This window comes from Silurus meridionalis, chromosome 11 (genome assembly GCF_014805685.1).
Source record: "Silurus meridionalis isolate SWU-2019-XX chromosome 11, ASM1480568v1, whole genome shotgun sequence".
Lineage (NCBI taxonomy): Eukaryota > Metazoa > Chordata > Actinopteri > Siluriformes > Siluridae > Silurus > Silurus meridionalis.
The window spans coordinates 18,812,891-18,828,042 of record NC_060894.1 but is presented as its reverse complement, the minus strand read 5'-3'; the positions used below and the strand labels follow the sequence as shown (position 1 = coordinate 18,828,042).

Sequence of the window (15,152 nt, the reverse complement as noted above, 5' to 3'; positions counted from 1 at the left end):
TTGCAAACATTTAGTGTGTCATGAAACAAAAAACACAACAAAGAAGACCAAGAACTGTTGAGCAGCTAGAATCCTGTATAAGACACATATGGGACAACATTCCTTTGTAAAAACTGGTCCCCTCAGTTGACAGATGTACAGTATACATCCAGAAGCTACACATGGTTCTGTCCCAACTTTTTGAGAGCCATCAAATGCAAAATGACCTTGTTTTTTATTTATTTTTTTGTGTGTGTGTGAATAGAATAGAGATTTATGAGATTTGCAAATCATTGCATTATATTTTTATTTACATTTTGCACATTGTCCCAACTTTTTTGGAATTAGAGTTGTATTATTATTATTATTATTATCATTATTATTATTATTATTATTATTATTATTATTATTATTATTATTATTATTATAGTGTTGTTGTTAGGGGTTAATCAGGCAAATCAATATTTTAAACTAGGATGATGGAGGTTCTTTAAAAAGATGAATGAATTTTCCTGGAATGCAGTTTTAAAGAAAGACAGTCCAATCCTAATTCCAACTATATCACTGACTGAGAAGAATAAAAAAAAGTCATTCACATGTTACTCAAACTGTTTAAATCAGATGAATGATATGAATATTATGAAGAGCCGCTCACCCTCTGAGGGACTCCTGCTTTCCGCGTCTCCTCACTCGGCTCTCGGAGCTGCGCTCCACCTGAAACGCGCTCCTCCCGGGCATCTCTCCGGCTAAATTCCCCACCAGAGCGCAAAGCAGAGCCATGCAACCAGCAAAACATCTCAAATTCCTCTTCCAACTCATCCTAAATATCCTCCCAGAGCTCTCACCTTCACTCAGGAGATAAGTATTATTATTATAATCACCGCGCCAAAATAACCACGAGAGGGTCGCTAGGCTTTATTCATAGCAGCTACAAGAAGTTCCAGCTCCTCTTCAGTAGTTCCTTTGGAAGAAGTATGAAACAATCCCGAACAAACATCCTATAAAGGAAGATTGTAAATTGTAAATATTAAATTGACGCCTGTTTTATGGAGTTAGTTCCAGACATTAGCAGTGAAGTTCCTCGGTGCGTTGCGCCTCCTGTCTCGCGCTACTCTGGGGATCCAGGCGTGAGGGTGGTGTCCGCGTGCAGCCCACAGGTCGGCGCGAGAGCAGGTACAGAGAGAGAGAGAGAGAGAGAGAGACAGAGAGAGAGATTGAAAGAATGAGAGAGACTGAGAGAAAGACTGAGATACAGAGAGACTGAAAGGAGAATGAGATAGAGAGATTGAGAAAGAGACAGAGAGAGACTGACTTTCAGTGAAAGGCTGCGAGAGAATGAGATAGAGAGACTGAAAGACTGAGACAGAGAAAGGCTGAGGAACTGGGAGACTGAGAAAGAAAGAGACTTAGAGAATGAGAGAGAGAGATGAAAACTGAGAGAATGAGAGAGCGAGAGAACAAGATAGATAGACTGAAAGAGTCTAAGAGAATAATAGAGAGACTGGGAGTGATTGAGATCAAGAGACTGAGAAAGAATGAGATAGGAGAACTGAAAGACTGAGAGAGACACTGAAAGAGACTGAGAAAATAAGTGAGAGACTAATAGAGACGGAATGAGACAGAGGGACTGAAAGACTCAGCGAGAGAGAAAATGAGATAGAAATACTGAAAAAGTGAAAAAGACTAAGAGAGTAATAGAGACTAATAGAGACTGAAAGATAAAGACTGAGATAATGAAAGCAAGAGACTGAGAGAGACCATGTTTACTGCAGAACTGGGACCACCAGTCTACCGTCAAGACATCTAAAGTAAAGCTTTTACCTGTTTATCAGTGATGACATCCAACATTTTTGTATTTAAAACTTTTCATTAATCTCTATTCATTCCCCTCAAATCACCTTCTAGCCCATGCATCATACACCATAATACACCCCAAAAAGCTGAAATGCCCCGTCCTTGACATCCTTTGTACCTTATACAGTTCACATGGAAACATGGATGGAGCCGGTAAGGATTAAGGGATGTGCTCAAGGGCCCAGGAGTGGCAGCTTGGTTGAGCTGGGATTCGAACTCACAACCTTTTGAGCAGAAGTTCAACATACCAACAAAGCTAGTTTTGGCAGCATAACTAAAAGGGATGTTCTGCTTCAGAATATCACAGTTCATGTTGGAATCCATGTTTTCTCTCAATAAACCACAGCTTCCCAGTACCAATAGCACTCATGCAGTCCCAGACCATGATGCTACCACCACCATGCTTGACTGTAGACAAGACACAATTATCTTGGTGCTCCTCACCAGGGCGTCACCACACATGCTGGACACGATCTGAGGCAAACGAGTTCATCTTAGTCTCATCAGACCACAGGACATAGATCCACTAACTCATGCTCTTGGACAGGTTGTATTTAGCAAACAGTTTGCAGGCTTTCTTGTGAGCCGGCTTCGGAAGGAAGACATCCATGCAATCCGATTTGTTGCAGTGTGCAGCGTATGGTCTGAGCACTGACAAGTGGACCTTCCACTTCTGCAACCTCTAAAGCAATGCTGCAGCACTCATACGTTTTTTAAGCCTCCTGACGCACAGCACAAGGATTTTTAAATCGACCCTTGCGAGGCATGTTCTGAGTGCAACCCCTCTTGGAAAACCTCTGTATGACCCTGGACACAGCACTGTAACTCAGATTCAGGGTGTTACTGATCTTCTTATAGCCTAGGCCATTTTTTTGGAGAGCAACAATTCAAATTCTTAGAGAGTTCTTTGCCATGTTGAACATTGTTGAGAATTGTATTTAAAGCAACACATTTGAACTGCTCTAATACAAGATCCAAAAATTGGTATGGTCCTGTCAAGCAGTCTAAAACATGAACATAATGAATAGGACAGGCGTGTACTCACGTTTGTTGTCTTGCTATTTTGACAATAATGGCTGTATGTTGAGGGACAGTAAATCTGTACTGCTATACAACCTGCACATTGACTAAAATATATCCAAGTTTAATTTCTATAGTATCGTCCCTTAAGAAGATTTACTTAAAAGCCTCTTGACTTGACTTGACGTAAGTGGTTGCTGAAATGAAGGACCACAATTTATTGGATTATTTGTAACATTTATAATTGTATAACACAAGCTTTCTCTGCCAAGATCACTTAATTGATTTTTGGGTGGGGAGGTTCCTGTGGAGGTCCCATTTCTTTTTATAGGTGGCATAAAAATAAGCTTTCTACTTTTAAGCTTTCTATAGCTATCACACTATGTATCTGAACATTAATATATGTATGCACTGCTGTAACCCATGCACTCCTTTTAAAGTCATATCTAAAAAAAATAATTCAATGTCCTGTCATACATTACATGTAAGACAGGAAGTATGTAAATTGTATTTGGTGTGGCAGAGGTTCATCTATAATTTCCTCATCTGTCACTAAACCCTCTCTGATGCCCTACGGCATTATGCTGATAACATAATAAGTTGTATCCTGTTTGCCAAAATGGTGCAGGGTGTCTTTAAAGGTCAAAAATAAAAATCAGTTTAACACATCTCAGTTTAAGGCTTAGAGAGATCTGTACATCTCTGCTGACCTCTAGTGAGGGAAATACAACCAGTAGCTCAGATTCCAGGCAAATGAGAGTAGAAGGCAGAATAAGGTTGCACAAAGTACCGAATGTGTAGTGCCCAGTAATTGTAGGAACCTCGTTTTTATTTTTTAGTATTTACCGAAACAAACATTTTCCCTCATTTATAAAGTGTCACTCTTGCACTTTTACTTCATAGCATTTTTTTCACATTTACCTTCACATGCAGACCCTTAAGTTCTCCAGCCCATATTTCACTCTGCTCTCACTCCCCTGTCTACTAATCCACATTGTCTCATTGTATATACACATCACAATCATTCTGCCTTTTTCAAAGTCTTGCTAATGCCCCAGTGAACATTACTAATTTAATCGGAGTCTGTTTGTCTTTTAAGTAATTTTTTGTCTTTTGCTTGATTCCTACAATTTTTGCCAATTTTCCAGAGTTACGATCTCTGCCTGAACTATACTCTATGTATTAATAATACACTTGGAATAATAGTTAAAATATGTATGGTTCTAATTCTATTATAAAAATGTTTATACAAAACATCTGAACTATTCTAATTGTAGAAAACAAGCGCATATAATAGCATCATTCCTTCTAAACAGTATATAGTTATATCACAACATATACTATATATTTCATATAGTAATAAAATGAGTTCCAGCACATATATACAAAGTAAAACAAATTTGTCAGACAGTGTTGTTAAGCATAACATCAACTGAAATGTTAAATCAAAGCAGGAAAACAACATTGCTGACTTCAAAAAAAGTAATAAATCGCATTTAATTTATGCTTCAAAAGTTCCATCTTTTCCCTCCAGCAACCACCTGTATATCAGCAATAAGATTTCAACACTATTTTCAAATGTTTTAAAAACCTCAGTAGGCAAAAATGTGAACTCCTGAAGACGTGGTGTAGAAATGATTTTCCATTGGCTTTGACGTGGAATATTCTCGAGATCATTCACAGTGTTCAACATTAATCACGAAATGAAAAAATACTTTAAAACACAATGCTTTTGAGAAATTTCCAGTGTTTTCCTCCAAGGTCCATGTTAAAATATGATTTAAAAAATACATATTAAAAAGGATATAAGCTCTCAAATGCAAACCTGGACCCAAAAAAATATAAAACCAGTGATTAATGTGCTGTGTTGCGGATCAGTCCAAACTCAGATGCGCATTCCTTCACTTGTGTGAACTGTAAATGATGGGTTTAGAGTCGTATCTTGCCCGACACGATGTCGTCGTACACACTTTGAGAGAGGGGAATGTAGGTTTTCTTAGAGTTATCCAGGAAGTAAAGGGGAGCTTGGACAACCTGAAGACAGAAACCTTCCTCCACTAGCTTTTTCTTTTGCTGCTTAAAGGTCTCTGTGACGTCCAAATAAGTCTGTGAGTAAAAAAAGGAATGCAGGAGATCAAGAAACAGATGTCTCCATCAAAAGCCATAAAACAATAACTCAGTCTAGCTACAGTAAGAACAAGATAGTGTAAAGTTGGAGAACGATGTTGTCATTGTTTGCAGTTAAGCACAATATGATAATTAAAGATACACCATGCAACATTACTTTAATAGGCATTAATCTTTATACTTTTCTTACCTGGACTCTCAGAAACCATGGCCAGGAATATGCTGGAAGGTTCTCTACTAAATGATTGTACAGACTTTCCCCATCCAAGTCACGGCCTTCCTTTAGGACCACAGCTGCCATCCCTGCTCTTCCCTCGTGGCCTGAGTATGAACAAGAACTATTCATGTAGATTCATAAAATATGCTGCACACACTTTTCCATTTCTAGTTGGTACTCAAACACCGATCTGCAAGATACCTTTGATACTAAGTATGAATATGCATTTTTTTCTGGAGTACAACCTATAACCTATTTTCAATTGGCTTCATTAAAGCATATAGAAAAATGTATTAGATTCAATGAATCTTTATCTGTATAGTGCTTTTAACAGTGGACATTGTCTCACAGTTATAATTGTAAGTTTGTTCTTAAGGAGCGAGCCAGTGGCGACTGTGGTAAGGAAAAACTCCCTGAGATGGCATGAAGAAAAAACCTTGAGAGGAACCAGACTAAAAAGGGAACCCATCCTCATCTGGGTGGCACCAAATGTCCATCTTATACAGTTCCATCATTGTTGAGGTGTACAGTCGTAGGAGATTTAATGCAACCTGTGTTCCTGAGTTATTGTAGTAGACTGTAGATAATCATTCTTGTGTTGCTCAGTGAGTTCATGGATCTGTTGATGTAAAACCAACCAAAGTGGTCTCCAATTGTAAAGAACTCCATCCAGAGGTAAAACATCTGGATGAAAATGTATTTATTTGGATGAATAAAACACAAAAGTTTTGCACTTTCTTCCAAATAAATGAAATAATGGATAATTAATGGATAATTGCATCTGGATTTGTACCAAAGAACAACTTCTATGATCATCCCCAGATACTATTCACAATGTGTTCATTTCCTCACACTTAGTACTGATTGTTTTTTTTGCTTAACAACACGTACACTGTAGAGATTAATAATCCCATCATACAGTGCCATTTAAATGAGTCTGGTTGCTTTCATGTCCTCACAAGCAGCCTTGTGATTCTTAAACCTCACTTGTCACCACCTTTGGATTGCTTGTCACAGTTTCCATCGGGATTCCTGAAGATCTGCGTTTGTGGTAACGTCTATTGTAAAAGTATTGGACATTGTTTTGAATTCCCTTGTATTCTACTCCCCTATTGCATATTGGAAAATAGTAAGTTTTTTTCCTACATCCTCTATTATATACTAAAAACCTACAATTAACAAGCTTTTTTAAGAAGTTGGATTGTAAAGCCTACATCTGACCCCCCCTTAAGGAATTTATTTTAAATTGTAAAAATGAGCCATTAAATTGTATGCTAGCCTGAATGAAATTCACAGGAACAAAAATAGTCTTATAATTATAAGGTCAAGGAGGACTTTCAAAAACCTGGCACTGTGACACCGTAGACGTTGACATCCTGCAGGAACTCCAAACAACCTAAAACCTCAGAAACCTCAGTGGTGGCTACGTTCTCTCCTTTCCATCTGTAAAGCAAATAGAGAACATACATAAATGAATATTGCTTTTTTTTAAAGGATGTGTAATAAAATATAAATAAAATGCAGCTAATAAAAAAAAAACTATTTTTATTGCCATTCATTTTAATGATTCATATTATTCAATTATTATTATGAATAATATTATTATTATTAGTTATTATCATTATCAGCATCATCAGCAATAATTTGTGCAAAATAAGCAAAAGTCCTGTATCTGTAATGATTTTGAATCCTTAGGTTAGTTTGTAACCCTAATTTGAAACACTAGATGGCGATATTTGTTAACATGATTGATTACTCTGGACTGGAGACTGCCTGCAAATGGCACAACACCTCAATTCTCAAAAATGTTGACACTGTGCAAAATCTAAATAAAAGCAGGATGTATAAATAATAAATAATAATATTTATTTAATAAATAATTAATATTTTACCCACAGTAGAACATAGAAAACATTAAATGTACCATTTTAAGGAAAAAAATCAGGTAATTTAGAATTTGATGGCTACAACAAATGAACAAAGGTGACTACTTGCTGGAGTTTTGAGTAAAGATGTTGTTCTGTTTGTGTCTAAAATAAGGATTCTAGCTGCTCAACAGTCCTTGGTCTTCTTTGTTGTATTTTTTATTTCATGACATACCAAATGTTTTCAAATAGTGAAGAGTCTGGACTGCAGGCAGGTCAGTTTAGCATCAAGACACTTCTACTACAAAGCTATACTATTGTAATAGATGCAGTACACTGTATGCTCTCCAAAGAATTTTTTCTACTTTGCCTCAATCCATACAAATTTTTTCTTGACAATGTGCACACTTAATAGAGCTTTAACCCTGACCTGTTGCCAATTAAACTAACTGGTTGTAATATGTTTTCCCAGCTGTTTCTTTTTGGTAACTCTTCCTTTTCTAGTCTTTTCCTGCCCCATCCCAACTTTTTCTGAAATGTGTTAAACTCAAAATTACCTTATACTTTCCTGTAAAGGGGTACATTTACGGTGGTATGTTTTAACATCTGAAATGTCGGAAAACGATCCACATGATTACACTTATGCACCTATTCTGAAGGTGTGTATACCTAGATAAATAAAATATTTTTTCCTCTTAATAGAGCTAGTCTCGAAACTTTGATACCACATTGTATAGTGTACATGGAGTCACTTGGTGTTAGTGATTTAGGCTTTTAAATAGAGAACCTCAAAAAGCAAAAGTTTGGAATCACCACAAATTTTTTTCTCTTTATTTAAGGTCTCATTCCCCAGAGATCTTTGTTTGCAATGTTATTGCAGCAAAAAAGAAGAAGGATCTCAGAACTACCCAAAAACCCTCTTGACAACTACTATTATCTGCACCTAGAACATTAAAAATAGTTTCTATTTAACTAATTAATTGTAGATTTCCACTCAGAAAAAAAACCCCAATAAGACGCTTCCTCTCGAGGACCAGCCTGGTCTACGTTCAATGACTCTTGAGCCAAGCTTTTACACATTAGCACAGTGTTTTGCTATGACCTGCCAAACCTAAGCAAGACAAATGCCCCTTTGTGCCCTAATGCTTCTTGGTATCCTCAGTGAAGGGCCTAAGCGTTTGACCTGATGGCATGCTTGCTAATGTGACTATTGTTCTCCCATCTCTCTGTCATGGTAGCTGTTTCTCCATTAACATGCCCCAGTCAGAAATCTCCCAGCCAGCCTTGGAGTTGATCTCATTTTCTCTACTCTAAAGTACACTATTCTCTATTGATAAGCCATCACCAGAACTGGCTTTGCTATTGGAGCCTTGCATCACTTCTGGCATTTTCATGAATGAACGCTGCCTAGTTTTTGGCTCGGCCCTTTCGAAGCGCTGCCAGTGTTTATTAGTCTCGGCCACGGTTTCCACTCGAGCGAAAGGGGTTGGGAGGTGCTCTGTCCTGAGCATTCTCAGCAGGGTGATTTCATTCACATGAAGACTAGAATCAGGGATTGTGTACACAAGGGCCAATAGCCTTACAAATGCAGCAGGGTGTTAGCATTTACATTGACGCCCATTTTGATGAATGGCTGCACATTAATCTTAAGCGAAGAAAAGCCATTCGAATGCTAAATCTTAAATGACACAATATAATGGAGCATAGGGAGAAATGGTTCAAGGATTTTTTTTTATGCAAGAGTCTTATAGTCTTGTAATTGAATTTTTTTTTTTAAGCGCAGAGGCCTAGATCTTATGGCTTTTAGAAACTGTAGCCAACTAGACTGCCACACAAATGATAGACCATGCAGTTAAATATTCAACAGTGTAATACCTGAATGTGTCTCCTATCCGGTCTTTGAAGTAGACAAAGTTTCTGTGATCCTGAAGCATCAAGTCTCCTGTGTTGAAATATACATCCCCCTCTTTAAACACATCTCTCAGCAGCTTCTTTTCAGACATGGTTTTGTTTCCCGCGTAGCCAAGAAAAGGGTTGGTGAAAGACAGCGGGGCAACCAGCAAACCAACTTCACCTGAAACAACAGAATCATATGACTGACTCAACATCCCCTTATTACAAAATCTAACGAATACAGACCTATAGACAAATCAAACGACCTACAACTGTTGTATAAGACAAATGATAAAACAGCTCTGTTAAATTCTTAAATCTGTCTAGCGAAAAAATTAATTGTATACAACAGCAGTCAGACCGACACTAGTGCTTGCTTATATAATTTCTATAGCAAAAGTTTTCTCAAATAAACTGTAGAAATTCTTCAAATAATATTTCACAAATAATAAAGATTTTTTTTTAATATAGGTCATTTAATTATTTTATTATTATTTATTATTTATTATGATAATTTTTAAAACCTATTTCTATGCTTGAAATCGCTTTGAGACTTTCAAAGGCGCTATATAAAATAAAGATTAGTATTATTATTTTTATTTCATTTCTTTTAACATTTACGGAACAAGTCTCTTGTTTTAGCACTTTGTCCCCATCAGCAAGTAAATACTGACAAGTCGCTGCAGTATGAAAATATTCAAACACTTTAAATACTTTGTTATTGTACTTAAGTGGATTTTTCTGGTATCAGTACTTTACTATCTTTTTTAGGCAACTTTTTACTCTCACGCATTCATTTATTTTATACTTTCTTACATTTTCATCAACACATCAACCTATTTCTTGTCATTGCCCATGTTTTTTTTATTTTATTTACCACTGGTGTATCATTTCCTGGCACCACAGACATAGGCTAGGCTATGAAGCTAACAATGAGCAGGGCAGAGGGCAACAAGAAGTCTGGGGCTAATGTGGATGAGACAGAGGGAGTCAGTGATGTAAACATGACTGAAAAAAGAGACATTCCTCATCATCATCATCATCTTTTCAGATAACAAAATTTGAAATTCTTTTGTATGAATATGACGTGAGGTCCAATTAGCAGCGTGACACTAAAACAGGTAGTAGTAACTACTTTTTACTGAAGTACGTCAGAGCGCAAACCTTTTTTCTTTAACTTGAGTGAAAAACAGTAGTCAGTACTTCAACTTTTACCAGTCGTTTTAAACATGGAGTATCTGTACTTCTACCTAGGTAAAGGATGTGTGTCCTTTTTTATTTTATTATTTTATTTTATTTTATTTTATTGCAAGCCTGATCATCATTTATAAATTATAACATTTATAAAAGGTGGTCATTTGTAAATACTTTGTAACTATCAGTGTGAAGTTTATCAGAGCAGAGTAGATTCTGCTGAAGATTTGAAGAAAGTTCAAGAGAAAAACCAAAAAAAGTCCTGTTTATTGCAGCTATAATAATAGTGAGAGCAGGAACTATCTTGTCTCCTGGATGATTCCACAACATTATCTAAAAAACATTAAAATTCCAAAAAATACATTAATAATTTGAGCATGACAATCGTAAAATGTTTTAAATGAAATAACACTTCTTTTGTTATATCAAAAAGTCCCATAAGGGTGTCAAAGGTCAAAGTGGCACTCTGCTTGAGCTTCGTGTCGCATTACACTCCCAGCACGCATTATTTCCATATAATGGCACAATTTGTTATACTGTAAATAACATTAACTTCTCACCTTTGTTCACTTTCAAGCAGCGTCCTTTATCTGTTCGGATAGGTTCGTATGTGTCTGGGTCACATTTCAAAAATTCGAACGGTAGATGACGCTGCAATGCAAAAAATCAATAAAACAATGTTAAACAGTCAGTAATATACAGGCAAAGGGTATATGTTATACCTGATTTAAAAAATTTGAGTGAATCCACAGAATACAATTAATAATTGTAAATTGTGAAATGTTCCTCCAGCTGTTTCTTTTTAGTAACACTTACATTTCCAGTCTTTCTTTACCCCGTCCCTATTTTGAACCATGTTGCGGTCATCAAATTCAAAATTACCTAATTTTTGAAATGGTCCATTTCCTCAGTTTAAAGATTTTTCTTTTATATGTTTTCAATGTTCTACTGTGAATAAAACTACGAGATGTGCAAACCATTGCATTCTGTTTTTATATACATGTTACACAGCGTTCCAACTTTTTTTAGACTTGGAGTTATAAATCAATACTATAATTTATACTAAGCACTTGCCAGAGCTTTAAAAAAAATCTTTTTATATTTAAAGACATTTCCAGGAAAACTTGCTCAACCTCAAAGTCTGAAAATCGAAATTAACCTTGTTGAAATAACTGGCTCGCCCGATGGGTCCAATTTCAGTGGTGTAGTTAACGAAGCCAATGCTGGCCTCGGTCAATCCGTACCCCTCGCAAATCCGGATTTTCCCAAAGCGCCTAGAAAACTCCTTCCAGACGTCTGCTCTAAGGCCACTCCCTGCAGCAATGCGTACTTTATGTGCCATCTCCTCGGGAGTCTGTGTACAGTTAAACCAGATTAGCGAGGAGGAACGGGTGCAATCGGCGCATGCTATTGTACAGCAAAAGATGTAGCTCACTGTATTGACATAAAGAAAAGTGAACTGGTGAATAAAAACCTTGGGTTGATTGATCAAGTATCGACAGAGCTCTCCGATATACTGGAACACAGTAACATCATACTTGATGCAGTCCTTCCAGAACTGCTTGGCAGAAAACTTCTTCTTTAAAACACACGTAGCTCCTGTGACCAAATGTGAAAGCTGAGGAGGTTTTGTAACATTAAAGGAAATCTCCACCCTGAACATGCAAATACTTTCAATCATTATTAGAATTTTTTATAGCACAAAAATATTAGTTTACAATTTAATTCTGAGTTTACAAATTTCCCATGTTTGTAAATTTTCATTCTGGTAAAAAAATTTTTTTACATTACCCACAATGATTCTGGGTCACTATTTATTCAGTTCCTCCACATTCCGATTTCAAAATAATCTTTACATTTGAATACATATACACTTATGTACAGATATGGAATATTTGGGCTATATTATCATTAGTAAATACAGTTTATGATGTTAATCTTTAAAATGATTTATATATAAACTATATGAGACACACACGAAAGTACGTGAGCCATTCAACACATTTATTGGTGTTTCCCTTTTGGCTACACATTTGGTTGCATCCTGCACTGTAAAGTCTCTGCTGGTGTTCATTTTCCAAATCTGACATATAAAGAAAACCCCGAATTGGTCTAATAGCAGTGCAAATGCGGTTCCGTGGTGCAAACTAGACAAACTAAATAAATAATTAATAACACTTTTTATATAAAGTCATACAGTTCAGGTTTTTTTTTTCCTACCACATGAAATTATTTTCACAGCCTTTCCCAAAGTTAAAGATGAAAACTTCCAGGAATTGTGCATGTTATAAATACATGCATCTCCTGAGGGCAACATGGCTAGGTATTTCCTGTAGGCTTTAAATGAGACACCCCATAAACTTACCCACACTATTATATCCCTTTTGCTCTGCTTGAACAGTCATTTGAACATAGATTAGGTTAGTGAATCTATATAATGCGGTACTTTTGTGCGAGGTGTAGGTGTTATTATACATATCATTAATCTTATATTAATATCAAGTCAGAATCTTCAGTATAGTTATTATATTGCAGTAAATAATATATTTCATTTTCTCACACGGTCGACCTGAAATTCCATACCTAGATCGATGCATCCTCCAATACCGAGCAGAGACGCGGCCATATGGTAGAGTGGCAAGGTGAGATAGATGGTATCGTTTTTATTCACACCACACAAGCGGAAGAAGGCCATGCTCATCACCGCCTTGATGTGACTGACCCGAGCAGCTTTTGGAAGCCCTATGTTAAAGAAGACAAATTATACTGTTAAAGGAACAATTTAATATCTTGAACATTTTCACTAAGAGTATTTGATACACAAATTGCTTAATTATGGATGATGTCATCTTTTAAAGGAAGCTGGTTGTAAAAAGTTCACAGAATGATTCTTGATGGAACTCCAGGATCCTAGACAAACATTACAGAAGAAAAGTCTAGTTGAGGCTATCATGCTGACTTTGTGTAAGTTCTAGTGTTTTTATGAAGTTAGTTCATAAAATGAAAATAGATACCAGTATGGTTTAGGTCAAACCCAGTTCAGATTTAAATCCAAATACAGACAGATATTTGAGAAACACTAAACAGAGGTTTTTTGAAAAACCTCTTGTGTCTGTAATTTCTCTCTACAAACATGGTCTTCAACAGAATCCCTTCAATTACTGACAAAATAAAAGATCAACATAAACATTCACTGGTTTTTGCTTCATTGCTGATTAGTACGTCCAGCTATTAAACTTGTGCCACTGGATTCCCTGAAGAACACATTTGTAAAGAAAACACACAAAAACAGTAAGCAGTTATAAGCCAACGTGTCATGTAAACAGTACACACTAAAGAGGGAAGGTTTTTTTTTTGGTTTAGGGTGGACTCCACTATCCGGCAATTTTTCAGCATGTCCAAAAACATTTCAGCATGCGAAATTCCACAAACCCAAACCACCACAAGACTTTTCCCCCCACCCAGGAACATATACGCAAAGCAGCTGAGCAGTACCTGTGGTGCCTGAGGTGAAGATGAACAGGAAGTTGGATGTGAGATTTGACGGAAAGTCGATTTGGGGTTTTTCGTCAGAGGCCTGATCGACTTTGTCCAGCAAAGTGCCGATGCCTTGACGTGAACAAGTCTTTTCAGTCACCCACACGCTAATGTTATTATCTGATAGAGCTGGCAGGACATCATCTAAAAACTGGATCAAATCTATTGGGAAAAAAATTAAACATTGTATATACACATACATACACACGTTTATTTTTATATAATTCTAGGTTGCAATTCAAGTGGTTCTACTGTAAAACTATATATTTCTGCAGGCTGGTGGAAAATGTATGTCTCTGGAGAACCTCAAGACTAAGGTTCTCAAGACAGATGGACATGTGCCAAACAAATGCTGTGTTTCTGTTGCAAAAGCATGTTGTTTCAGCACACATTTTGGCATGTGCTGTTCTACAAGATCCAACAAGATCCGCAGGCTAAATAGCACTGACTATAAAGACCTGTGGGGAAAAAGGAAATTAAACTGTGGTCTATCCTCTGTGCTGTGCTACGTGGTAGATCACAGCTCCCTACCTCCCTCCCTGATGGCTCTCTGGACCCTATATATTATAAGCTGCATAACATTAGAGAAGGTAGAGAAGATCAGATTCTCTGACTGACAGCTGGTCAAGAACATCTGTGCAATATTGTGAACTATTTCAGAGTGTAATACCAGATCCCACGATGAGAAATCTCGCCCCACAGCTTTGCAGGCAGTGCAGAAAAGATCTAGATTTGATGTTGGAGTTGAGGAAGGCCACCTCGCAGCCCAGCTCACTCAACCCGAACCAGGCGCACAGAAAGTCGGGCTCGTTGCTCATCCAAAGCGCGACAATGTCACCGTGTTTCACACCGACCTCGCCCCGGAAAACATTCGCAAACTTGTTGCTCCTAAGGTGCACCTCCATGTAAGTGAGAACCTCGTTCTCGAAAACGATGAACGGCTTCCCAGGATTTTGTTTCGCCTGCTCGACGAAGCGGTCGAGATAGGTGAGAACCCCGCGCTTCATCTTCGCCATCGTCGCCTTCCCGACCTTTCGGACCTTCAAGTAATACATCAAGTCAGTCCAGAAGTACGGGTGAAACAGTCTCTGGTAGAACAACGCACCAGCAACTCCGGCGAAAAGACTCCAAATTGGAAATTCCCATGAAACCATCTTGATGAAGCACACAAGGCTGTGGAGCACAACGAGTTGATCATCCGCTCTTCACTGCGCTGGAATATCCCTATATTTAAATACCATCTTGAGCTACGGCGCATGCGCACTGCCTACTTCAGCCTGTTCAGTTTTGCAGTGACTTGCTGCAACTTCTGACCTGTCAACTCAAAAATTCACTATGCCTAGTCTGCATTCTGTCAACAGTGAAACTGGGCCTGCAAAATATTTGTAGTACAATAAAATACAATTGAATACAATATTTCATCTTTCCAGACAAATACCTATAGCTAAAGGGTGTCTTTAATAATC

At 37.3% G+C, this 15,152-nt stretch overlaps 2 protein-coding genes across 3 annotated transcripts in view; both read right to left on the bottom strand.

The window, feature by feature from the left end:
* Positions 1-1,114, bottom strand: part of LOC124393846 (fibrillin-2-like) — a 61,179-nt gene extending 60,065 nt beyond the window's left edge. For both annotated transcript variants that reach the window (XR_006927392.1, XM_046861886.1), the window contains exon 1: positions 635-1,114. Coding sequence is in view for 1 of the 2 variants with exons in the window: in XM_046861886.1 (XP_046717842.1) it covers positions 635-798 (164 nt within the window). In the remaining variant the exon portion in view is untranslated. The remainder of the gene's footprint in view (positions 1-634) is intronic.
* Positions 1,115-4,321: 3,207 nt separating this feature from the next.
* LOC124393987 (long-chain fatty acid transport protein 6) lies at positions 4,322-14,934 on the bottom strand. Its single transcript, XM_046862083.1, has 10 exons — positions 14,357-14,934; positions 13,645-13,848; positions 12,733-12,891; positions 11,624-11,748; positions 11,309-11,503; positions 10,710-10,800; positions 8,938-9,136; positions 6,543-6,640; positions 5,171-5,301; positions 4,322-4,959 (listed from the first exon to the last, which is right to left on the bottom strand). Exons 1-10 carry the CDS (start codon positions 14,838-14,840, stop codon positions 4,783-4,785), a joined length of 1,863 nt encoding a protein of 620 aa, XP_046718039.1. The 5' UTR covers positions 14,841-14,934; the 3' UTR covers positions 4,322-4,782.
* Between the last annotated feature and the right edge of the window lie 218 nt (positions 14,935-15,152).

Excerpts from the sequence above, each read along its gene's own strand:
- LOC124393987 (XM_046862083.1), bottom strand. The coding sequence starts at position 14,840 with ATGGTTTCATGGGAATTTCCAATTTGGAGTCTTTTCGCCGGAGTTGCT. Across the intron at positions 12,892-13,644 it reads CTTCACCTCAGGCACCACAG|GGCTTCCAAAAGCTGCTCGG; the intron begins GTACTGCTCAGC and ends TCTTTAACATAG. Across the intron at positions 4,960-5,170 it reads CATGGTTTCTGAGAGTCCAG|ACTTATTTGGACGTCACAGA; the intron begins GTAAGAAAAGTA and ends TTTTACTCACAG.